At 46.3% G+C, this 24854-nt stretch overlaps 1 protein-coding gene across 1 annotated transcript in view; it reads left to right on the top strand.

Annotated features, from left to right (window-relative positions):
- The window catches only part of LOC142015178 (E3 ubiquitin-protein ligase rnf213-alpha-like), a 151246-nt gene that overhangs the window by 2743 nt on the left and 123649 nt on the right, over nucleotides 1–24854 (top strand). The window contains exons 2-11 of the mRNA XM_074998595.1: nucleotides 2024–2143; nucleotides 4853–4986; nucleotides 5690–5774; nucleotides 9996–10117; nucleotides 11622–11724; nucleotides 13100–13177; nucleotides 15081–15184; nucleotides 17752–17916; nucleotides 20584–20650; nucleotides 23825–23864. Coding sequence (XP_074854696.1) covers nucleotides 2038–2143; nucleotides 4853–4986; nucleotides 5690–5774; nucleotides 9996–10117; nucleotides 11622–11724; nucleotides 13100–13177; nucleotides 15081–15184; nucleotides 17752–17916; nucleotides 20584–20650; nucleotides 23825–23864 — 1004 coding nt within the window. The 5' untranslated portion in view covers nucleotides 2024–2037. The remainder of the gene's footprint in view (nucleotides 1–2023; nucleotides 2144–4852; nucleotides 4987–5689; nucleotides 5775–9995; nucleotides 10118–11621; nucleotides 11725–13099; nucleotides 13178–15080; nucleotides 15185–17751; nucleotides 17917–20583; nucleotides 20651–23824; nucleotides 23865–24854) is intronic.

Raw genomic sequence — 24854 nt, forward strand, 5'->3', positions numbered from 1 at the left:
TTATTAGGTCGTGAGCTTTGGTGGGCAAAATCCACTTCCTAAGATGGAAAAATGGAGAGGAAAAACAGAATCCAGGGTTTAAGCAGCAGGGAGCTGGAGAGGGAGTTGATGGGGGGAGGGAAAAAGGAAGTTACCTGTCACTAGTAGGATCACTGATTGAAGAAAATTAAATAGGATGTGTCTCATTCCTGGGAAAGTCAAAGGTGGGGAAATTGCCCTTGTAATGGCCTAAGATAATTACGATCTCTATTCAGGCCTAGGTTAAACATGTCAAACTTGCAAATGAATTCCAGTTCAGATGTCTCCCTCTGGAATCTTGTAGCAAAATTCTTTTGTAGAAGAATGGCTATTTTTAAATCCATTATTGAACATCCGGGGAGGTTAGCCTGTTCCCATATATGTTTGGTTTGTGATTTATGGTAATGAGCGAGCTATTCCCAATCTCTGTTCCGTTGTTTCTTGAACTGTGTTCCATGGGACATTGGTGTCCCGTGAACAACTCTCAGGTGTGCCTTGAGTGTTTGGAAAGAAAACACTGATAGTCTATTTTTCTTTTATTAAAACCAGATACAATGTTACTACTTCATTGCAGTGATACCTGATTAAATTACTTTATTTTGTTTTTGCTGTATATGTTGCTCTTTGGTGGGGGGGGTTTTGGTCTGATAACAAATTTTTTTGAAGAACATTTTTATAGGTGTTCCGCATAAAATTATTATTGTTTGGTGTTCGGTGGTCTCAAAAAGTTTAAGAAACACTGCTTTATTCAGACTTATTCTGATGGTGTCAGATTTACACGTGAATTCAAACTCAACAATTTGATGCTGCGGCCTGGTTTTGAAATGATTTTCCCTGGTATGTTTATATGTGCTGTTGACAACTGGTGTTTTAATGCTGACAAAACTTTAACTTTTTGAATATCAATGTTTGCATCACTAGATTATCATTGTCTGATTCCCACTGTGCTGACCCTTCACATTTTCTTACACACATAGAAACTTAAATAGATAAAAAACACTTTTAAAAATTGCTTAAGCTTGTAATTTTGCACATAACTTTGCAGTGAAAGTGTAAATAGATATAAATAGAAAAAATGCTTAAAAGAAAACATCAAAAATATTATCCATCAGAATTAGATACAAAACATTCTGCCAGATCAACGATAAACATAGACAGAAACATTATTTGTCAGCCTGACTATGAACTTCTCTGCATGGAATTTCAGTGTCACACCATGTCTTGCTGCTGTTGATTATATTTGACAAATATAATTTTTGTTTACACTTTTGTTCTGCAGAATGATGTGTGTGTGTGTGTGTGAGAGTGAGAGAGAGAGAGAGAGAGAGAGAGAGGGAGGTAGTAGGAGTGCAATTTTGGTTTTACCTCCTCATTTTTATGTCCTTAGTCATGCAAACTGAGCTGAATTTGGTTTGTTTGCACATGTGAAACTTTTGACACCGCTCTGTAACTTCCTGTTAGCTTAACAGGAGCTGCTTCTTCTTGGATAGCTTGAACCTTGAAATTCAAATCTTAAAATGAAAATTCTGCATGAATTGTTGAACAGAATTAAGGCCAATGAAACCAGAGAATTAATAAAAACACTTTTAGAAATCTATCTATATAACTTCATTTCTCTTACCTGAAAAGTAAGGTATGGGCACTGCTGGTTTTTAGGTTTGTAACTGATACAGTGTTGGCTGTGGTCATAACTGTATATTGTTTTGTGATAGTGGTGCTCTTTTAAAACCCTCAGCTCCAGGAGTCATGTGAAACTAGTCATGTGAGACTCTTATCTTTTGTTTAAAAACAGATTCTATCACTCATAATTCGGAAGAAAAGCTACAACAAATGGTCCCCAAAAGGCTTGAACACCAGGAGGCAAAGGGTGTTGGGGGGAAAGAAGATCTCAAAGTATTATTTTTTTAAAAATTGTGTGTTTTTTTTTTTTTAAAAGCCAGTCGCATGATCTTTTGGTGTCTGTCTCATAATTGCCTGCTGATACAGCTCTTTGTGGGCTTCCTAGGATAAGCCATAAAAATGAAATGTGCAGAATGTGGTGGCAGCTGTCCAGAAGGAGGGGGACACTGTCTGAAATGTCAGCAAGCTCTGAACAGTGCAAATGGATCACAGAGCCAGACGGAAGGTAACATAATGCATTATGTGTATTAATGGTGACTTGAACATTCATTGGCAGTGACTCATTTGATTTGAAGAATAGGGAGTTCTTCCTTCAGGGAACCTGCGAAAGTCCAAACAAACACTGAACAAAAAGAACCCTGGCATTGTTTTTTGGAGAAATCTCATGGTTTTTTATCTACTTCTTGTTTTATTTTTTTCACTTCTTTACAATTAAAAAAAGTGTGAAAAGTCACTCTGCTTCCTGCCACAGATGGTAAATATGTGAGGGACCCCTCTTGCCATGGGCAGGCCCCCGTACTCCCTCAGGGTATAGCTCTGCACATTGCTGCTGGCCCCTTGCCCCTCCCCTCATGGCATTGTGGGGCACATCACTCTTTGTACCCTCCCCCATGTGTCACCCCTGCTTAAGCCAGTATTTTAATCTTAACCTTTTGAGCTGATACTTTGGGGGATAGAACCAGGGCAGACAGCACTAGGTTCTACAGCTTACCCTAAAAAGCTGACAGATCATAGTTGGGGATCACCCCCAATGGAATGGCACGGGGGGGACCTGGAGCCCCCTCAGCAGCTGCTTACATGTGCATCTTGTGCTGTCTTTCACACTTGTGCAAAATGTGCAACCAGTGGAAGCCAGTGAACAGTGTTGATCTCCCTTACTTTGTAAGGTGCGGATAGACAGCCTTGCAGATCCGTTATCTGTTGTTAGAGCCCTAACAAATTCATCGCCATGCATAACACTACAGGGACAATGAAAGCTGATGTCCTTCACGATATCCAGCCTGTTGTGTTATGTTATATGGATTTCAAGGGGGGCTGGGGAGCATGACCAGCATTTCTCAAATTGGGGTTCCTGACCTACAAGTGAAGCACAAGGGGATCACAAGGTTATTTTAGGCAGGTCACGGTACAGCTACTGTTACATTGGTGGCAGTACCATACCCATGTCCTCCTTACTTCTGCGCTGCTGCCTTTCCATGGCATCCATATTTCTGTTCTGCTGCTTTCAGTGCTGGACCCCGGGAGAGTGGCAACTGCTGACAGAGGTCCCAGCTCTATAGGCAGCAGTGCAGAAATAAGCACAGCAATACCATACCACACAAGGCTTACTTCTGTGCTGCTGCTGGCAGTAGATCTGCCTTCAGAGCTGGGCTCCAAGCCAGCAGCCACTGCTCTCCAGCTGCCCAGCTCTGAAGGCAGTGCCACCACATTAGCAGCACAAAAGTAAGCGCAGCAGAGCCTCAACCTCCCTGCAATAAACTTGTGACCCTCATAATTGCACCACCATGAAATTTCAGATTTAACTATCTGAAATCATGACATTTACTATCTTAAAAACCCTATGACCTTGAAATTGACCAAAATGGACCTTGAATTTGGTGGGGTCCTATGTATAGCAAACAATAGGGAAAGTTGTTTTATAGCAGGATTGCTGTCATTTGCTAATGCTGAATGCCACAGTGTGTGGGGAGGAATTTCTCTTTCAATGTCCATTTTGACAGAATGATCAAATTAAGAGACTGATCCAAAGTTGAGAGTCCATGGCTATGGCTGCCCTAGCTCCCACCTTTCGGAAGGGGCATTGTAATGGGCCACTTTGGCAGATGTCCTTCCCAAAACCAAATGGGAAGAAGGGACTTTCAAAGTCTGGGGGTCCTTTCAAAAGGCCCCTATCTACACAGGCGGCATGCATTTTGAAAGCGGCACTTTTGAAATGCACATGGCCGCCATTGTGCTAATGAGGTGCTGCATATTCATGGTAGTACCTCCTTAGCATCTGCCAAGGTGGCTCATTATTATGCCCCTTCCAAAAGGCGGGGGCTAGTATAGCCATGGCCCACGTGTGTAGTGATCTAATTTCTTTCTTTGGGACTCGCTTTCTGGCCGTGTCTACACTGGCACAAATCTTCGAGATAGCCATGCTAATGGCCATTTCAAAGATTACTAATGAGGCGCTGAAATGCATATTCAGTTCCTCGTTAGCATGCCGCTGGCTGCAGCCCTTTGAAATTGGCACGTTTTGCTCCCGCACAGCTCGTCCAGACAGTGGCTCTTTTTGAAAGGACTCTGCCAGGTTCAAAATCCCCTTCTTCCTATGGCTATTTTGAAGATTTCTCTAAGTGTAGACATAGCCTCTGTGTTGTTGATGCTTTACCAATAGCTATTAACGTCCTATTTTCCCAAACCTCATTACAATATTTAGAAAATGTCTTTAAAAAAACTACTGCAAAACCCTGGAAAAATAATCCTGAAAAAAATTGTTTGAATATCATCCTGAACCACTTTTGACTTTTCCGTGCCACTTAATTACTATTAATAACAATTAATAATAACACTACCACACACATTCAGTGAGATGGAGCCCCATCACAGACACTGCAGTGACTAAGATCACAGCCTCTTTGTGTTGGGTGCTGCACAGATACGTACTGGGTCCCTCTGGTGCCGGATGCTACACAGACATGGAGTAATGGAGATTTAGGTTGTGTTATATATGATGCTGCACAGATATATTTGAAAATAATGATTCTAGTTTGAAGAGATTGTACACAGAAAAGCTTAACCATGGGGTGGAGGGGAAAATGACTTTCCCTGTGGTTTAGATTCACTCTAGTTTCTCTCTGACATTGTCGTTTAAAACAACTCTGGGAATTTGCCATCACACTTAGTGAACAGATACAGTTTTTTCTGTTTTTGATTTTTCTCTTCATATCAGGACCTCGGTCTTTAGGACTAAGTACAAATGAAGCAAACCCTCTGAGGTCAGGACTCACAGAAGTTGCCCCTGCGGAACAGAATCCAGGACCCAGACATCCACCACCAGCTGATTCTGCTGAAGTAGCCAGTGAGGTGGGGTTTTCACTTCCTAGTGTCAATGAGAACTGAGCTGAGCTTTATGGCTGGCCAGTAATTGTCCAAGGTTATGGGATTTTTGTCAGAAAATACTGATCTGATGAAACTGAAATTCTCTGTGGAAACATTTCTGGTTCAGTGAACTTTGGTAAAATCACAGGCCTGGTTTCTTGCCATCTCACCTGGAGAGAGGAGTCCTGGGGGGCCTGGCATTCCAGGATCCATGAGTTCACAGCAACTTCACCAGGTGGCCTGCTAGGGTATTTCTACACTACAGAGTTATTCCGGAGTTACTATTCCAAAATATACTATTCTGCAATAAGGTGTTCACACTAAAGGAAAGCCCCAAAATAAGCAAAACATATTCCAAAATAGTGTGTCCACCCACAACAGAGTCCCTTTTGGAATCCAGGGCACTGCTTCCAGTGGCTCTCATCTGAAATAATATGTCTACACAGCAGCTTAATTTGAGAATAAGCTGCCTGGTGAGCAGTGGCTGGGCACAGCCTGTTGGTCAGGAATGGGGCTGGTTGCTGGGTATAGTACCAAAATGCAGCATGCATCTGCCTGAGGTACCGTGAAATTTCGGGCACTCAAATTTGTGATGCTCTTCACAGCTGCGTGTTTTGTGTATCAGTACTGGCCAGGTCTGCTGTAAAGAGTCACGACTTTCATTCTTTGATTAATTTCCTTTTCCAAGGAACCCAAGGTCAGAGCCAGAGACCTGGCCTCTGGAGAAGCAGAGACCCAGGAGCAGGAAGAGGAGAACACATTGGACAGTGCAGGTAACCTGTGTGTGTGTGTGGATGGAACAATTTCCATGCAGCTTTGTGTGTTTGTGTAACAATTTTCCTGCTGCTTTGTCCAAATGGAAACGTCTCATATAGAAAATGTTCAACACTTTTGGCTTGCTAAGTTGTTCTGATTCACTCTGTTTTGACTTTTATATTAAATTTAGTGTCACTTCTATAGTGCTTAATAATATGTAGATATGATATTGAATGTTCCAATCAAATATAAATTAAAATAAAATGAATCAAAATAATGCCATTCAAATAATACATTTCAGTGTTTCTGGAAAGAAAAATGTTGAAATTTTCATGTCAGAACTTTTTTTTTAAATTTCCACATTATTCCCTTTTGCAAGCAGCTATAGTAATTTGATTTACAACTTCTTGATTTATCAGTATAAATGTAATCCAAAAATCTGTCCTTCCACCTGTAAAATGATGTGAACCATTACTGCTGGGGAGCGAGAGATGTGTGTGTAATCTCACAGAGACTCAGTTAGGCTACATCTGCACGTGAAGCCTACATCGAAGTAGCTTATTTCTATGTAGCGACATCGAAATAGGCTATTTCGATGAATAACGTCTACACGTCCTCCAGGGCTGGCAACGTCGACGTTCAACATCGACATTGTGCAGCACCACATTGAAATAGGCGCTGCGAGGGAACATCTACACGCCAAAGGAGCACACATCGAAATAAGGGTGCCAGGCACAGCTGCAGACAGGGTCACAGGGCGGACTCAACAGCAAGCTGCTCCCTTAAAGGGCCCCTCCCAGACACACTTGCACTAAACAGCACAAGATCCACAGAGCTGACAACTGGTTGCAGACCCTGTGCATGCAGCGTGGATCCCCAACTGCAGCAGCAGCAGCCAGAAGCCCTGGGCTAAGGGCTGCTGCACACGGTGACCATAGAGCCCCGCAGGGGCTGGAGAGAGAGCGTCTCTCAACCCCTCAGCTGATGGCCGCCATGGCGGACCCCGCTATTTCGATGTTGCGGGACGCGGATTGGCTACATGTGCCCTACTTCGATGTTCAACTTCGAAGTAGGGTGCTATTCCCATCCCCTCATGGGGTGAGCAGCTTCGACGTCTCACCGCCTAACGTCGATGTTAACATCGAAATAGCGCCCAACACGTGTAGCCGTGATGGGCGCTATTTCGAAGTTAGTGCCGCTACTTCGAAGTAGCGTGCACGTGTAGACACGGCTTTAGTGCCTGAACTGGACAGGCAGAAGTCTGGGTTCTTGTAGCAGGGATGGGATCATCACAGTGTGGTCTCTAATGGCCTCGGGCATGGTGCGATCATGCCATTTACCAAGTGGTTCTGCAATTACAGCTCCTTTCTAGCTCTGCTTTTTGGAATCCTGACCCTGGTGGAGCTCAGGGCACTGAGTCTGTGTGTCAAAGGGATTCTTCTGGAGGACATTCCTCTCTTTCACAGAGGATGTGAATGGTGGTGGCAGGTATTGTAGGCCAGGGTACTTGTGAGCCTATTCTGGCCCAGGCTGTGATCCAGCCCATGCTCTGCCTCCCCACTGAAGCAGACGGGGGCTAAGCAACTGCTGCGGCCTGGAGCTCAGGACACAGCTAGTGGTCAGGGGTTGGAGATTAACAGGCAGCCAGGGTGGCTGGAGCTGGCCCAGGAGTCAGGCCACCCAGAGCATCTCAGGGCCAGCGTGGGTGTTGGGCCTGCTGGTATGGAGTGGCTGCCAGCAATCTGGCCAGCCAAGGTGACTTGGGCCAGCATAGCTAGGGCAGCTTGATCTGTGGGTGGGCAAGAGGTAATCATGTGGAAGGGGCGGAGTTGGCAGCCTGGGCTTCCTGAATGTGGCGTTCAGCTGGCCTCTGTGGCTGAGAGTATGGCTGGGTCAGAAAGTCAGCAGGTTTTTTGTTTTTCTGGCAAAATATTTATAGGAATACACACTTGATAATGAAAACCTAAAAGTACAGCAAACCCCCCATTTAATGGACTAACGTAGGGAGGCGTGTCCATTATTCCTGAAAGTCCATTCAGTGTGAGGATTTACTGCCCCGCCAGGCGCCTCCAGCCCCAGTTTCCCCTTCAAACACCCCCTGCCCAAAACCAACCAACCAACCAAACCCTGCCACGAATGAAAGCTGCTGCTGGAGGAGCCCCCAGACCTCAATCTGGCTTGGATACCACTGCATGTCTGGGACCCTGCTGCATGCGGCTAAAGGTGCCTCATGGCCTGCAGCAGCTGCTGCCGCAGCCACCACAAGTGCTTATCCCACAAGCGATAAGCCCCCCTACTTTTTTGTTGGGGAGGAGGAGGGATTTAGGATTTTATGGACCCCACCAGACTTCAGGAATTGTGGGGGGATGTTCGTTTTTTCCAAAGTCTGCTAAATTGGGGTCCGTAAAATTGAGGGTTTACTGTAAACCAACATTTCTTTTTTTCGGTTTTCAGCAGCCAAAAATGAAATTTTCTGTTCTGTAACAAACAAAAAAAAATAATGGGCACATTCTGCAAAAATGTTTAAGAGGAAAGTTAAATTTTCCCATGAAAAAGCAGTTTGATTAATAATTCCTTACTATTGCTTCAACTTAATATTTTAAATTAGATATTTTACAGTTTGTTTCAAAAATAGCTAAAGAAAGGAGCCAGGGACGAGGCTGGATTGAAAGTGGGGGTGGAAGGGTGCTGATAACTGAGTGGGAGAATCATGTGTTTTTTTTTTTTAAAGGTCTGCCAAGTAATTAAAAAGTAATCATGGTTAATTGCATAATCACAGAAATAATTTTTGTAATCAATCACAGTATCAAATAATAGAAACTTTATTTTAGTTGTTTTCTGCATTTTAAAATATATTGATTTCAGTTATAACAGCTATAGATTGAGTTACAACAAAGTGTGCAGTGGTTACTTTATAATTGTTTTGATCACAAATATTTGCACTGTAAAAGTGAAAAAGAAAATAGCGGTCTTCAATTTGCCTCATCCAAGTACCAGAGTGCAATTTCTTTATTGTGAAAGTGCAACTTACAAATATAGAGTTATGTACAGTAAATAACTTCATTCTGAAATAAAAATATATAAAAACAAAAAATAAAAAAAACAACTTCACAGCCTAGAAGTCCATGCAGTCCTACTCTTTGTACAGTTAGGCTACATCTACACGTGAAGCCTACATCGAAGTAGCCTATTTCGATGAATAACGTCTACACGTCCTCCAGGGCTGGCAACATCGATGTTCAACATCGACGTTGCGCAGCACCACATCGAAATAGGCTCTGCGAGGGAACGTCTACACGCCAAAGTAGCACACATCGAAATAAGGGTGCCAGGCACAGCTGCAGACAGGGTCACAGGGCGGACTCAACAGCAAGCCGCTCTCTTAAAGGGCCCCTCCCAGACACAGTTGCACTAAACAACACAAGATCCACAGAGCCGACAACTGGTTGCAGACCCTGTGCATGCAGCATGGATCCCCAGCTGCAGCAGCAGCAGCCAGAAGCCCTGGGCTAAGGGCTGTTGCACACGGTGACCATAGAGCCCTGCAGGGGCTGGAGAGAGAGCGTCTCTCAACCCCTCAGCTGATGGCCGCCATGGTGGACCCCGCAATTTCAAAGTTGCGGGATGCGCAACGACTACACGGTCCCTACTTCGACGTTGAACGTCGAAGTAGGGCACTATTCCCATCCCCTCATGGGGTTAGCGGCTTCGACGTCTCGCCGCCTAACGTCGATGTTAACATCGAAATAGCGCCCAACATGTGTAGCCGTGACGGGAGCTATTTCGAAGTTAGTGCCGCTACTTCGAAGTAGCGTGCACATGTAGACACGGCTTTAGTCACGCAGACAAACAAATTTGTTTACATTTGCAGGAGATAATTCTACCCACTTGTTTATAATGTCACCTGCAAGTGAGAACAGGTGTTCACGTGTCACTGTTGTAGCTGACATTGGAAGATATTGTCATGCCAGGCACATTAAAGATTCAAAGTGAGCACCATACATGTTTGTATTCTGTGTTGTAATTGAAGTCAATATATTTGAAAATGTTGAAAACACCCCAAATATGTAATACCTTTCTATAGGTATGTTGTTTAACAGTACAATTAAAGTGCAAATTAATCATGATTCCTTTTTTAAATCACAATTTTTTAGTTAATCATGCAAATCAACTGCAATTAATCAACAGTCCTGTTTATAACAACAATAACTTGGTTTAACCAGGATCTGGCCTTTTAGAACCAGAAATAAAAGAAGGAAATGAAGAAAATGAAGGAGAACTCACGAGTCCAGGACTTTGGAAAGATGCCCTATCTGGGCAGGAATCAGGGCCGGGATCCCAGCTTCAGGCAAAAATAAAGGTAGGAGTGTCATTTCCAGGTTTATGTTTTAAGTCAGTTACTCCAACATATAAGAGGTAAGTTACAGCTGTGAGAAGGCTTCCCATTTCCCAGCACAGTGAAAAACAAAATGGCAGGATGCATAATGCATGGAATGGAGAATAACACGGGTAGTCTAGTGCTGATATTACACCCTCCCATGGACACTGCTCTCAGTTTTGGTCACCCCATCTCAGGAAGGATAGAGCAGAATTCAAGAGAGGGGAGTTGGGAAGGGGTTGACACACGTCCGGTTTTCACTTGTGTAGGATGACTTTCGACTTCTATGTCCAGGTGCCATTTGATAAGCCCTGATCTCTGTTTTCTTTATCTGGGGGGACAAGGCAGAGCAGGGGCAGGGCCTTGGTGGAAGAGGCATAGAAGGGAGTGGGACATTGGGGGAAGAGGAGGAACAAGGGCAGAGCCTCAGAGCTCTGATTAGCAGCCGTTAGACAGCTGGCAACCCTAAATGAGAAGGATCAGGACCTTGAGACTTACGTACAAAGAGAGACTAGAAAGATTAGGGCCATTGTTATTTATCCCCATGACAGTGCCTGCGGGCCCAGGCCTGGTGCACACGGAGCTGTATGAACACAGGATAAAAGACAATCACTGCCTCATGGAGCTGATAGTGTAAGAAAACTTAGCTTGCTGATTGGTGAAGGAAGTCTCAGGTGTTAGCTGTTGGAATGCAATGTCTCATTTCCTTGCTCTGCCACTGACTTCTTGTGTGTCCTAGGTCACATCAGTGCCACAGTTTCTCATGTGCACAAGAGGGTTGGTAGCCCGTCCCTACCTTCTAGGAGTATCATGAGAATAAAAACACTACAGGCGTTTGCTGCTAATATCTTATGGCAATGGGGCTATCTAAATACCAGATGTGCAGTAAGAGGGGGCATGAGGGAAGACTTTACAATTACGACTGGCTTTCATTTATGCTGTTTTATGATGCAAGAGTAAAAGACAGAGTCAGTTAAATTGCAAGGCACCGAGTACAAAACTGACCAAAGTCACCATTTTTTTTTTTTTGAGAGAAGGCTCGCAACTGAGTGACACAAAGGTATATTTGAAGCCATGATCTTCGTGGGAATCCAAAATAGAGAATAATGAGGAGTCCTGTGGCATTTTAAAGATGAACAAATTGATTTGGGCATAAACTTTTGTGGGCTTAATTGTTCAATGACTTAAATGTTAGTAAATAAAAGTCTCGAGTGTTTGGGTTTTAGTACAGCCATGTGGACGAGAAGTTAGATGCGTTGGGGGCCTGGGGCAGGGCTGTGTTGGGGCCTCTGTCAGCTTCCGAGAGGGTCTGATTTCACCCAGCTGAATGCCTGCTACAGGACATAGAATCCCAGAAACTTAGAGCTGCAAGGGACCAGACACCTGATCTGAGGCAGGACATGTTTGGCTTTTCTCAGGGCAGTGCTGAGCTCTCTCAAGTGTGTACGCCTTTATTTTCAAAGCCTGTAACTTTTCTTTTTCAAAGGAACACGAGGACGTGGGCTCAGACAGCAGCCCCGCCAACTCCGAGAGAGACAGCGATCTGCAGCAGACTGAAGAAGGCTGGGTGTATGTTCCCAGCAGCACAGGTAGTGGGCTTCAGACCATTTGCTTAGGAAAATCTTGATTTAGAATTTTTTTGTCTGAACAAACACCTGATCCTTTCCCATCAATCCTGACTCTCCTATTACGTCCGGCCAGTTTATTTTGCAGATCAGAGGGAGTGTCTCTTAGCCTTTTATGTTGTCCATATTGGGTGGAAACTTGACACTCAGGGCTCTCAAAACTGCACCTGACTCTTATCACCTGTCTATCTCCAAGTGTTTGACAAAGGGGGCGTGGGACAGGCCATGTCTAGCCACACCCTGCTCACCGGTGTTTCTGTAGCACAAAGGTTAGAGGCTCAGCAAGGACCAGTTACACGCTGTAAATTGGGAATAGATGTGTACCTCTCCCTTTATGTAGGGATTAGATACAGCATTCCTGTCAGCTAATTTCTAAGTTATCTGCAAAAACATCATGGTGTCAGGTTTTTCTTCACAATGAAGAAAATGCAAAAAGAAATTCTCACACTAGTGTTTCCTGGTGCCTAAAGTAGGTCCAGGAAGGTGGTTAAAGCTTTTCCCCCACCCTCTGAAATAGCCGCCGAACCTCCTTCCCTCCTCAGAATTAACCCTGGAACAGGCACCACAGTTAACAGTCAAACAGCACTTTTCTCTAACCCAGGAGCAAACCCTGCTCAAAATCTCCAGCAGGGGTTTCAGACTCCCCATCCCTCTCCCAGGGCAGCATAGAGCAAAACTGCTTGTGCTTGCTGGCTAGACACACACACTAATTCTCTGCCCCATGTAAATGTCCTGGGGTCCGTCCCACCTGCCCCTGGATTTGGTGCTGGAGGGAGGGTGAGCTCAGCATGGTGTGTCTGTCACATGGATGCCATTCCTGGCTGTGAGTTTACAAGAATCCCTTTTCCAAGCAGTGGTTTGCCCTCCAACCAGCTTCCTGTCTTCCCAGCTTCGGGCTTCTGCTTCTTGTTTGTTGGTTTTCAGGCTGGTCTCTCATCCTGATCTCCATCTGCTCATTCACTCAAACTTTCCCAAGGATGAGAATTCATGCTGTGCATTTGGCTGGTGGTCAGGTTTGTGCAGAGTAGCAGAGAGGGGACAGGGGCAGGAGCTGTCTTGTCAGCTCCACAGAAGTCAGTACCATTGCACCTGTTTTACAGATGGGGAAACAGAGGCCTGGGATGTGATGTGACATACCCAAGGTCATGCAGTGCAGATGTAGCATTCACCAGTGACTCTTACCATGTACACTGCTCTGAACCCCAGGAGATCAGTATAGTGGAGCTCGCTCCATGGATTGAAAATGCCTCCTGTGGGTGGAGCCTCTCCTCGCCCCTTTCATTTCCTGCTTCCGCTCTTCCTGTGATCAGTTCAGTGATGCTGCCCTCCCGTCTTTCAGATGGAGACACTGGAGAGGCTCCTGTCACTGAAATAAATATGAAGATTGCAGAGCAAACAGCAGCATTCTCAAGTCAAGGTAATCCCACGCCTCAAATAACAGCCCGGAGTCTTGTCCGCGCTGGCCAGCTTAGAGTTCCCCTGGGCAAAGTTGTTCTCAGCTGGTGTAAGGTCACAGAGGTGCCAAATGGGTGCTGCCCACACCCTGGCATAAGAAGCACAGCTCAGGCCAACCCTGTCTTTGCCCTGGAGTATCATCAAGTTACACACAAAGCCTTTGTGGCTGCTGCTGCTCCGTCTGCAGAGCTCACGCCGCTGCCATGTGCTCTGCCCCGTAGGGAAAGGCAAGTCTTGCCCTCACACCCAGCAGAAGCCCTTCTAGAGCTCAGCCCAGCACTACAAACCCTGGCACGCGCCCTGGCAGCCTGAGCCACCCGTGAGAGTGAGCCGAGCTCCAGGGGCGCAGGAGGTACTAGTGCTACCCTTGCTCAGCTCTGCTGTTATTCTGCAGTGTGCAAGCACAAGGGAGGTGGGTGGCAAAGGGGGCAGTTGCTCAGGCTCTCGCCGTACAAAGGGGTCTGGAATTTTTGGCTGCCGCTACTACAGCAGTGGCAGGCTCTAAAGCCCCCAGCCACAGCACCTTGCCGTGTATGCTGGGCTGCTCTGAGGGCTGGCAGGGGGGCATGCTGCCCTAGCCCTATGTCTTTTGTGCAAGGCCATACCTCCTTCCACCCAAGGCCCTACCCCTTCCGTGTATCCGGAGCTCAGGGGACAGGGTGGGAAGAGATGGGGCAGGGTTGGAGTGCTTGGGTGTCCACCCAGGAGAGAGTCAGGCGCCGCTCAGCTGGTTAGCAATGCACCCACAGCTGGCAGCTTGTGTTTCTGGGGATGGTACACATCCACCCATGCCTTGGTGCACATAACAAAATTTATTACACAATAGCATCCGGACTTGGTGACTGACTGCTATGTAACTTATTAAATTATACTCAAACCTCCTCTACTGACGCCTCTGCCTGAGACACTTCCTCCGATTTGTCGCCTAAGAAGAATTGCTGAGGTATGGGGGACTCTCCCTCACCTCCAGTGCAGTGAAGACCAAGACAAAGAATTCTTTTAGCTTCTCCTCAATGGCCGTGTCTTCAGCTTCAAAGAAAGCTGAGATCCTGTTTCCTGATTATCTTTATTAATCAAGCTTGTTAGGGCAGTGCCTCAAGGCAAAGGAATGGAAGCCTTCTTGTGTTAGGTGCTGCACAGACGCACTAGATAGTCCCTGTCTCAAAGGGACGACAATCTCAACAAACCAGAGAGACTCAGGCTGAGGGGAGATTGGGGTAATTTCCCTGGAGCCTGAGACTTCAAAGGAGCCCAGAGCTCTGGCCACTGCTGCTGCCAAAGTAGTGGTGGCCGCTGAAGCTCTGGGCCCCTTTGAAGTGCTGGCAGTGCTGCTCTGTGTGTGTGTGGGAGGGGGTGTAGGCAGGGCCAGCACACCTGACTGCCCTTGACCACGCTCCTTCTGCCCCTGGCCCCACCCCTTCTGGGGCATGGAGCTGGGTCCCCCTCTGACCTTGCCCTCAGGTCCATGGTACTGTTGGCCCCTCTGGGGATGGGTAGAATCCACCTGCAGAGTGACTAGGGGGATGGTTGCAAAGCAATTGTCTATTTTCCAGAAGGTTTGGTTAGGAGGGGCCAGGTACATGGACAGAAAGGAGAAGTGAGGGGCCACGGAAGGGAAGTGAGCTGGAGAGGGACAGCAAAGAAGAGAGTCTGAGGGGCAGGAATGGAATGAAACTGAGGGGAGGAAACTGTGGGGAGGGGAGGGTGGAGCACAGAGCCAATCAGAACAAGTCCGCTTGGAGCTATGCAAAATCAAATGTTGACGCTTTGCCCATGGTGAACAGCTCTGGAAAGGAGGCACCTGAGGTGTGTGTGAAGGAGACCACCAGGGAGAAACTTCTGATCTTTGTTTGTGTTACACCCAGGAAGCCGAGCTTCAGAACTTCACCAAGCTGAACCACCGCCCCCGATTTCAGGGTGGGAACGAGGATCCGGCTCTCAGCCCCATGCTGCCGGGGCAACAGATGAGGTGGGAGTTTTACTTAACCCAGTCCATGTCAGTTGAGCATAGTTATTCCAGCAATTAGCAGGCCAGTCAGTTTGGTTGGTGGCACAGGGTGGTACCCCACAGCAAGGTCCCAATTCAGGTCTGGACAGCAAACTTTTGTCCTTTGAGCCACGAGGGTCTGAATTCATAGGGACTGTTAGGAACATCTAAGTCTGGTCTCCTACATAACCCAGGCCAGAGAACTTCGCCCACCATCATGCTGAAGGCTGTATGGCACCACTTTCTGTTACCCTCACATGAACACTAAATGGATGGCTTATTTCCAAGTCCTGGCCCAGGTTCTCTCATAGGGATACTGCACTGGCACTCCCTTACCCTGGGCCAGCAGGCTGGGAAGGCTGGGGTATAAAGCTGCTCCAGCAACTCTGAAGAGACTCAAGATTGCTCCTGCCCCACGGGAATGCAGAAGGGACAAAACAGACATCACAAGCTGAGGGTGTGTCTACACAGCAGCCTTATTTTGAAATAAGCTATTCTGGAAGATCTGTTCCACTACATACACAAATACCTTTTGAAATAGTACTTAGCTGTTTTGAAATATGATGTCTACACACAGTAGAGCCTATTTTGAAATAGAGCCATTGGATGCACCATGGCTTATTTCGAAATAGGCTCTATTCCCTGTCTTAAGGGCACCTATTTCAAAATAGGCAATATTCCTTATAGAATGAGGTTTTCACCTATGTTGAATTAAGCCAATCACTGTTTCCAAATGATTTCAAAATAGTGGTTGCGTTGTGTAGATGCTAAGATAGTTATTTCAAAATAATTTCTGTTATTTTGAAATAACTTTGCTGTGTAGACCTACTGTGAGTCTTTTAATTTTGTTTTCACTTTAAATGGCAAACGGATCAAGATTTATTGCTATGAATCTGCACGGACAAATACTGCTATTTATGATAATATCTTTCAACTAGTGTTGGTCAAAATATTTCCATTAAAATGGTGCTTTGATGGAAGATCGGATTTTCAATTAAATGGAGCTGAGACCCCACGCTGCAAAGGTGCATTTACAAGTGCTGGGCCTGGGTGTCACAGCCGTGCTAACACTTCTGTATTGCATAGCACAGGCCTTCTGACTTGGCTTTGCGACTTGGCTTGCATCCACACTGCAAAATACAAGGCTTAGATGTGAGTTACGATGGGATTCAGGCTGCGATCCACCCCCTAACAGGTTGTGGAGTGCTGGCTGACCAGAGTTGGGCTGATTTTGTGTGGACAGAAGAGGTTTTAGACTTAAACCTGAGGCTAAGTCTGGTTTCAGTGTTCAGTGTAGGCATACCTCAGCTGGGCAGCCAAACATTGTGGCACCCAAATATTAGTGGCCACTTCTGAAAAGTGAGGCCTATTTTTGCAAAGTGTATTTATTGCCAACTGCAGACTGTAACAGTTGTAGACGCACCAAAGACAAAGACACCGTACAACACAATAAAAGCCCCTTTGATACCTGAGTCCTTCATGTAAATGAAAAACTAACAACTCATAATTCTCATGCTCGTCAGTTCTAAGGACAGCAGGGCTCAAAGTGCCTCTCCAGTCTGGCCTCTGGCATACCTTGGGCCAAAAAAACCCTCTTCCAGCCATTTCTGCCTCCTGGCTGACCTAGAGCAGATAACCCAGTTCTGCAAGGCAAGCAAGGAGGCAAGTTGTGTAGTCCCTGACAGAAGATCTGGAGGCGTGAAGCGAGTTTCAAGATTTTGAATTCCTTGCAGAAAATACCCATTTGTTAAATTGGGGCCAACTAACTCAGATGCCTGTGCTAGTTGTAGCTATGGAGCATTCCCATGTAGGGAGAGCAGAATTTTTTAACAGGATGGTCCTAAACCACTTATGGCTTTCTGGGTCACAACCAACCGCCTAAATTGCATTGTCAACCAGAAGCCAGTGCTGGCTCTGAGGCCTGTCATATTGCCTTTCTGTGATGAAAGAAGTATCAACAGAGCAACCACAATCTGCATCAACTTGACTTTATGGGCAGAGCTGAGCAAAAAACTTGACTTTTTCAATGCAGGTTTTGAGTCAAAAATATCTGAACAAAATTTAATATTGAGTCACAGGATCTTTCATTTAATTTTGAGTTGGTTTGGGGTGTTTTTTGCTTTTTTAATTAGCTAACTTTCAAAACAAATTGCCCTTTTGACATGAAAACTCAAAACAGTTTATTTCAAAGAGGTCAAAATGAAATGTTCAAAGGTGAAAAGTTGAAACGTTTTATTTTGAAATGGCCCAAAATGAACCACTTCAGGGTCTTCAAATTCTTTTCCCATTTTTTCAGCCAAAACAGATTGCCTGATCAGATTCAATTTTGAATAGTTTTGTTGTCTCTAAAATGCATTTTTCAGCAAATATATTAATCACCTGACAATGTGTCTAGGTCTAATTATGAGGGTTCTTAGGTTGTAATTCCATTAAAAGTGTCTTGGATTGGGGTCATCTAGTTGTGACAAAGACCAGTGTGATTGTAGCAAGTACCATATCCCAGAGGAAAAGCTGCCTCCCTCAATAAAATCATGTCTCTCCTAACACAGAGGCTTGCACTGTTGCCAGGAGAAGAGACCAGAATTCAGCATTTCTCTGGGCACCAGCCAGATTCACCAATGAAGATGGAGAGAGAGACCCTTACAGGCTCTGCTTCCCAGAAAGCAGAAAAGAAAGTGAAAAAGCAGGGTGGTAATATGTCTTCTACATTTCAGGTAAATAGGAAATGTACGTAACCACCCACAAACAAACTTGAACCTGTGACCTCTGGATTTTAGTGCAGGAGCCTCAACAGTCTGATCTAAAAGCCTCCTGTCCCTCAGCTAAGTTACCTGAGTAAAGTGCATCTGCTTTCATTTATGGATACTTGAGTTCAATCTAGATGTCACGTGTGTGTGTGTGTGTGCACGTGTGTACTTTTACTCAACTAGTTTTCCAGTGGGACACTGGTATCTTGTACTTAAGTACCCACCACCCTGGCAAGCAGCTTCACTTTTACTCAAGTAACTTTTTGAGCAGTTTTTCCACCCCTACCAATGTGGCAATAGCTTAACAATAGAGGTGTCAGAAAGCTTTGTGAGAGGACACTGGTTTAAATGATTAAGTAAATATCTGGCAAGGGGACTAAACAGGAAGGGAGCAAAATTTTGTGAAACCCGTGAAGAAAATCAGGATGGAGAATCGAACCAAGAATGTTCTGGTGCCTTTGTATAGGCCCGTACAGCTGCCCCACCTGGATACTGTGTTTAGAGCTGAGTCAAGCCATCTGATATGGGATATTGCAGAATTAGGGCAAGTCTGCACATAAAAATACAGCTCTGGCTCAGCTACAGCAGTTCATTCTTCAGTGAAGATACTACTATGCCAACAGGAGAGCTTCTCCTATCAGCTTAGTTAATCCACCGTTGCCAGATTCACTGTAGCTGTGTGGACAAAAGTCCTTCTGTTGACATAATGCAGTCTACACCAAGTGTTAGAGTGTGCATTGTCACATCCCTGGAAGACTTAGTTACACTGATGTAAATTTGTAGTGTAGACCTGGCCTTAGAGAGGTTCATGGAAGGTTGATGGGAATGATCAAGGGCTGGAAAGACAGTTTTATGAAGGGAGTTGGAAAACATTGGGATGATTCCTTTAGCGAGGAGGTGGAGAAGAGGACATAGGACATACTTGTGGGGCTGATAAAAACCTGCTCTGTGCAACCTAGAGAAGGGAGATTGGTCAATTCGATCCTCCTGGCCTCATAACAAAGGAACAAGACAACGTTCAAGAATACTGCAAGTGGGAAATTCAAAACTGAGCAAAGTAAACACGTAATTACTTAAGATGCGATTAGCCGATGGAACTCGCTGCAGCCTAAAGCTTAGCAAGAGTAAAAGAAGTACCGGACCTTATTAAGGCTATTGAGAACATCAGTGGTTACGTCAGATGGGGGACCACAATACCTAACACAGTTTGCATCAGCCTACGTGTCTCTGCTGAGGAAAACATTTCATCCATGTTTTGTCCACACCAAACCACAGGAACTAACCTATAGATTAGGAGCATACAAACGGTGAGACAGAATCAGGCCCAGTGTCAGAGATGGGCAATATATGACCCCTGGGCTGGATCTGGTCCACCGAGTTGTTTCATTCAGCCCCTGACTAGGGGGGAGAGCTTTGTGTGCTGTCCCCACCCCCCAGAAAAATCTTCCTGTTGGTATTGGCCAGAAACTGGCCAATGGGAGCTGAGAGTTTGCTGGGTGGGGGAGGGGAGCAGTACAGGACAGTGTCTCAGCTCCCATTGGCTAGTAACCGGCCAATAGCAGGAGAGAGATTTTGCTGGGGGTGGGGCTGCATGTGAAGCTAGTGCCACAGCACAGAAAGCCAGTTCTGCAGCTGCTGACAGGCAGGGAAGCCTGCCGTAGTATGCTGATGGCTGGGGACTGCTTAGTCATCTTGTGTACCCCAACTGCCCCCTCCCAGACCCTGCATGCTCTCTTACATCCTTCCTCCAAGCTAGAATCCTCTCCTGCACCCATACCCCCTCCTGGACCCTGCACCCCAAGCCCCTACCCCATGTCACAACCCACTCCTTCACCCAAGCTCCATCTCAGACCCCAGGCCCTCTCCTGCACCCCAGCCCTTTACCCTGAATTCCCTTCTGCACTCACCCTCAATCCCGGACCCTGACTCCTCTCAGAGAAAAGTGTGGCCCTTGGCCATTTACCAAAATCTTGGAGTGGCCCCCCATTAAAAATGATTGCTCACCCCTTCCCAATGTCCCTTTAGACCAGTCGCCTGTCTCTGAGATTCCCAGCACCGGGTACTTCAGGGCCAGGGAAAAAGCTCCCCATGGTCGCCCACAAAATATATGGAATAGTCTGACCCTGTGCTTGACTTTCTCCTTGTCTCTGATAGCAAGAAATGGGCTTAATTCTTGTGGCAGCGAGTTCCACAAATGAATTACTCATTGCCTGGAAGAATAATTTTTTTATCAGTTTTGAATTCCCCACCTTGCTGTTCTGCTGTGTGTTGCTTTGTTCTTATATCCCGGGATGGGGAAATCACGTGTGACCAAACGCCCTTCTCTAACATGGTAAAAGTTTTATTAATTAAGAGTCCCATGAGGGCTTTCCCAGGATTCAAGCCCAGCCCAGTGACACCACAATGAAAGGCAGAGCTCCAAGACACCCATTTTACAGAGCTGATCGTGTGTCTCATTTTCAGTTCGTGCAGAGAGGATGTGCGTGCAGGAGAGCATTCCCTGCTGCACATAGACATAAAGCAAGGCCAGTGCGTTCCTTCACCTCCAGTTATGCTGTAGGGTACTGCTGCCGGTAAAGGGTGACCATAATAGGTGTTATAACACGTCTGTTTTACAAAACTTTCTTTTTAAAGAAGGGGATACCCAGCAGCGCAATGAGAGGGGAGCCTGCGGAGCAGAACTTGAATCCTGAGACGGCAGGTAATGGTTCCATTATTCCAGCACAAGGTTGTTCATGTGTCCTTGGCTCACAGCTCTTCGATATCATAGAATCATAGGGCCGGAAAAGAGCTCAGGAGGTCATCCAGTCCAGCCCCCTGCCCAAAGCAGGACTAAGCCCAACTAAATCATCAGAGACAGGGCTTTGTCAAGCTGGGACTTAAACACCTCCGGGGATGGCGATTCTACCACCTCTCTAAGTAGCGCATTCCAGAGCTTTCAGCACCCTCTGAGTGCAATAGTTTTTCCTAATATCCAACCTAGACCTCCACCACTGAACCTTTTGACCATTGCTCCTTGTTTTGCCATCTCTCACTACTGAGGTCAGCCTCTCTCCATCCTCTCTAGCACCCCCCGTTAGGAAGCTGAAGGCTACTATCAGATTGCCCTCACTCTTCTCTTCTGCAGACTAAATAAGCCCAAATCCCTCAGCCTCTCCTCATAGGTTATGTGCTCCAGCCCCCTCATCATTTTGGTTGTTCTCTGCTGGACCCTCTCCAGTGCATCCACATCCCATTCCCTGTGATCCAGCAGGAAATACAGAGTCACTGCTGATGTCATCCCCGTCGGTGGTTAGGGAGGAATGTCGGGGGCAGCTCAGTGCCACAGAGTATTTGGGATTAGCGGAGCTCATGTGAACATGCGTTTGCCTACTGCCTGGGGCAAGGTCCAGGAATCAAGGACATAGGCCACACTTTGGGTGCTGAATTCTTGAAAGGAAGGGCTCTGCCTGGGAAGGATCTAGGGGTCTGGTGGAAACCAGCTGAACAGGAACTCCCTGTACAATGGTGAACCAAAGGTGCCAGTGGGATTCCTGGATACAGAACAATGGAATATTATAGAATCATAGAAACACTAGGACTGGAAGGGACCTCGAGAGATCATCTCCCCTGCCCACACAGCAGGACCAGGTACCAGACCATCCCTGATAGATGTTTATCTAACCTGCTCTTAAATATCTTCAGTGATGGAGATGCCACAGACTCTCTAAATAGGAGCAGTGATTTGGTGCTACTTCTGTGTATAGCATGAAGGAGATTATTATTGCAGACTGGTGGCAAATCTGCATTACAACCTTAATGTTTCTGGTGAAGATACATTAAGTGACAGCAGACTGCCTTCCCATCTGCTTCATAACTCTACCTCTGCCAGAGGAGATAACTATGCTGGTGAGATCTCTTTCACCAATATAGTGCTCATGGTCTACCCCAGAGCTCAGGTTAGTGTGACTACTTCTCTCGGAGGTCTGGAATATTCATACCTCCAAGCACCCAGTCTCAGAGGCGTAGCCATTTTAGTCTGTAGCTTCACAAAAAACAACCTGTCCTGTAGCACCTTAAAGACTTAGCATATTTGTTTATTAGGTAACGAGCTTGTGTTTGGTAATATCCCACAAAACTTCATTACCTAATAAATAAAGTTGTTAGTTTTTGTGGTGCTGCAGGACTGGTTGTTTTTCCTAAGCACCTAGCAATATTGAAGTAATTTTGTGGTTTAGATAGGGCTGTGTTGAGTTCTGATGCCCTCACCAGGGGTGACCAATTGTTAAGAGTTCAGAAAAAAAAAAGCTGCAAGAATGATTTCAGGTCTGGAAAAAAAAATTTCGAGTGAGAAACTAGAAGCTCCAGTCTGGTTAGTTTGTTCCACAGATAGTTAAGAGGTGACTGGACCTCGTGATCTATAAATATCTACCTGGGAGGGAGACTCCTGATAGTGGACAGCTCGTAAATCTAGCAGACGTAGGTAGAACATGGCCCAGCACCTGGGATCTGAAGCTAGAACAGACCCTGAAAGTAAGAGAACAATGTTTAACAGCGAGGGAACAATTCACCTAGGGAACAATGGAACAGTTCATCTAGTGAAGATGGTAGGTTCTCCACCGCTTGGAGTCTGCTCCTTTCTAACATTCAAATCTGTGAATCTATGATTTAAAAATCTGCCCCCTTCTTCCTTGAAGTCTGTTGAGCTGAAAGACTTCTCCTTGGGTTGAAAAAAAGGCACTCCGAGACATGGGCTGCAGCATGATTCTTAGGTGGGTATCCATGAACATGGAGCCTAGCAACTGGTGCCCGTAGGGAGGGGCTGTCTGTTTACAAGACAGTGTTGGTTTCCAGTGGTCTCATACATGGTGTATGTAGGTGCTAATAGCGCCTTTCCAGCGCTTCTGTTGCAGTGCTACGGGATGGATGCCCACCTTGATGGAGGTACAGGATCTGTTCTTTTAAACCATGCCTTTCTCACCGGGACTCCTATTCTGTTCGTCTGCTCCCCAGGTGGAATTTAATGTTATCTAAGAGCTGGAACGAAATATTTTAATGGAACTTGTTTTTCTTTTAATTTCATCATCATGGGAAAAAACTGTATTGGCTGCCAATGGGGTGGCCAACCCATTGGAGATTTCATGAGGCCCTTCCAGAGCTAGAAGCACATGGTACCATAGCTTCAGCCAGGGAGCCAACTATGCCCGAATGGAGTCACAAGAGGCTCGTATGCCCTGTGGATCAGGCACAAATGGGGAGCTGTCTGATATTCTCACCAGTGGATTATCCACTAGCACAGTGTTTCTCAACCTTTTCTTGTAAAGTACCCCTCTTAAAAAATTGTAAGTACCCTCAGTACCTACAATTTTCAGACACAAAATATTTTTCTACCATTGCAACACATTTGTTTAAACAACTTCTTCGAAACTGGGAGTTGGAAGAAATTGCCTATAGGCAATAAACTTGCTGTCATACATATTATTGTGAAAAAAGGATAAATAAATTAGATGAACATAAAATAAGTTTATTCATTAAAAAAGGTTGAGAAACACTAAGTTAATGTATACTCAGGAAGAGCTCTGAGTATCCCTGGGGGTACACGTAGCCCTGGTTGAGAACCACTGCACTAGCTAAAGAAATGGAGTTGGGTGAAGGGGTAACAGGATGACTGGAGCATCAGAGGTCAAATACATTCTACCACTTGCATGTGAGCTGAGATGTAACAAAATATTCTGAAGCACTTCCACCTGTGGCCTGTCCCCACTCTTGTAACGAAGGTGCAACTTCTGAGCTGTAAATGTTGTACATTGGAAGTCTCTTTCCTTTGTTTTCCACATATAAAATTTTCCCTCACCCTTTGGGAGTTTCACTGAAAGCTCTTTTGTAACAATTGCAGATCACAAGGGACATGAAGAGAGCTCGGCCTCCCAGGACAGGTTTGTTGCATGGTTCAGAAATGCATGTTCTGGAGCAGACTCTGTGCAGATGAGTGTAAAAAGAAGTAGAGGTTGTACTAGGGATCTTGCCTGGAAATGAAGGAAGCTTGAGACCGGAGAGTCAAATGCTAGGCAGTGAGCTCTAGCTGTGTTGCTACAGTTACAGGAGCTGGCTTTGATCTAACCCTAGATATATCAAAACTAGCTTGGGTCCACCTCCTGACTACAGTGTAGACATATTCTCTGTCTTCCTAGCACAATGGGACTCTAGCCCCCAGCCGAGGCAGCTGGGTACCAGTGTAAGCTAAATGTTCACTCCAGGCCCTCTGATGGGAGTGAGATGGGCAAAGGGGACAAGAGCCCAGTGGACGGTGATACCAAAGGGCCAGAACTCCCAGCTGCTGTTACTCTGGCAGCAGCAGCAGCAGCAGCAGCAGCAGCAGCAGCCACCAGAGCTCTTTAAATGGCTGCTGGAATGCCATTTGGCACGCTCTGGGCAGCACTGAGGGACTGGCGGGAGGGGGCCGGTGTGCTGCAGTCCGGGCCAGCGCTGAGGGCTGGCTACTCCTAGCCATGCCCCTTCTGTCTGAGGCCCCACCCTTCCTGAGGGCACGGAGCAGGCCCCTCTCCTGCCTTGCCCCGGGCCCTGCTGCAGGAGGAGATGTGACACGGGCTCTCATCGCCCCCTCCAGCACTGTCCTGAGCAGGCACATGGAAGGGGCTGGCTGTTAGTGGAGGTGTGCACGCACCCAGCTGGGCTTGTGGGAAGGCAGGGGTCTGCATCCCGGTGTGTCCTGCTGCACCTCTCACCACTGGCGGGAGGCCGGGCAACACAGACACAGGGCGTCCCTGAGGCATGCCTTGCTGCGGCCCCGAGGGGAAGGTAGTGGCAGGCGAGGAGGTCTACACCCATAGCTCCCTTGGCGGGAACAGGAGCGGCATCGGGCAGGGAACACCAGGTAGCTGGCAGCCAGGACTGCCCCAGGCCAG

Source organism: Carettochelys insculpta, chromosome 6 (genome assembly GCF_033958435.1).
Source record: "Carettochelys insculpta isolate YL-2023 chromosome 6, ASM3395843v1, whole genome shotgun sequence".
NCBI lineage: Eukaryota > Metazoa > Chordata > Testudines > Carettochelyidae > Carettochelys > Carettochelys insculpta.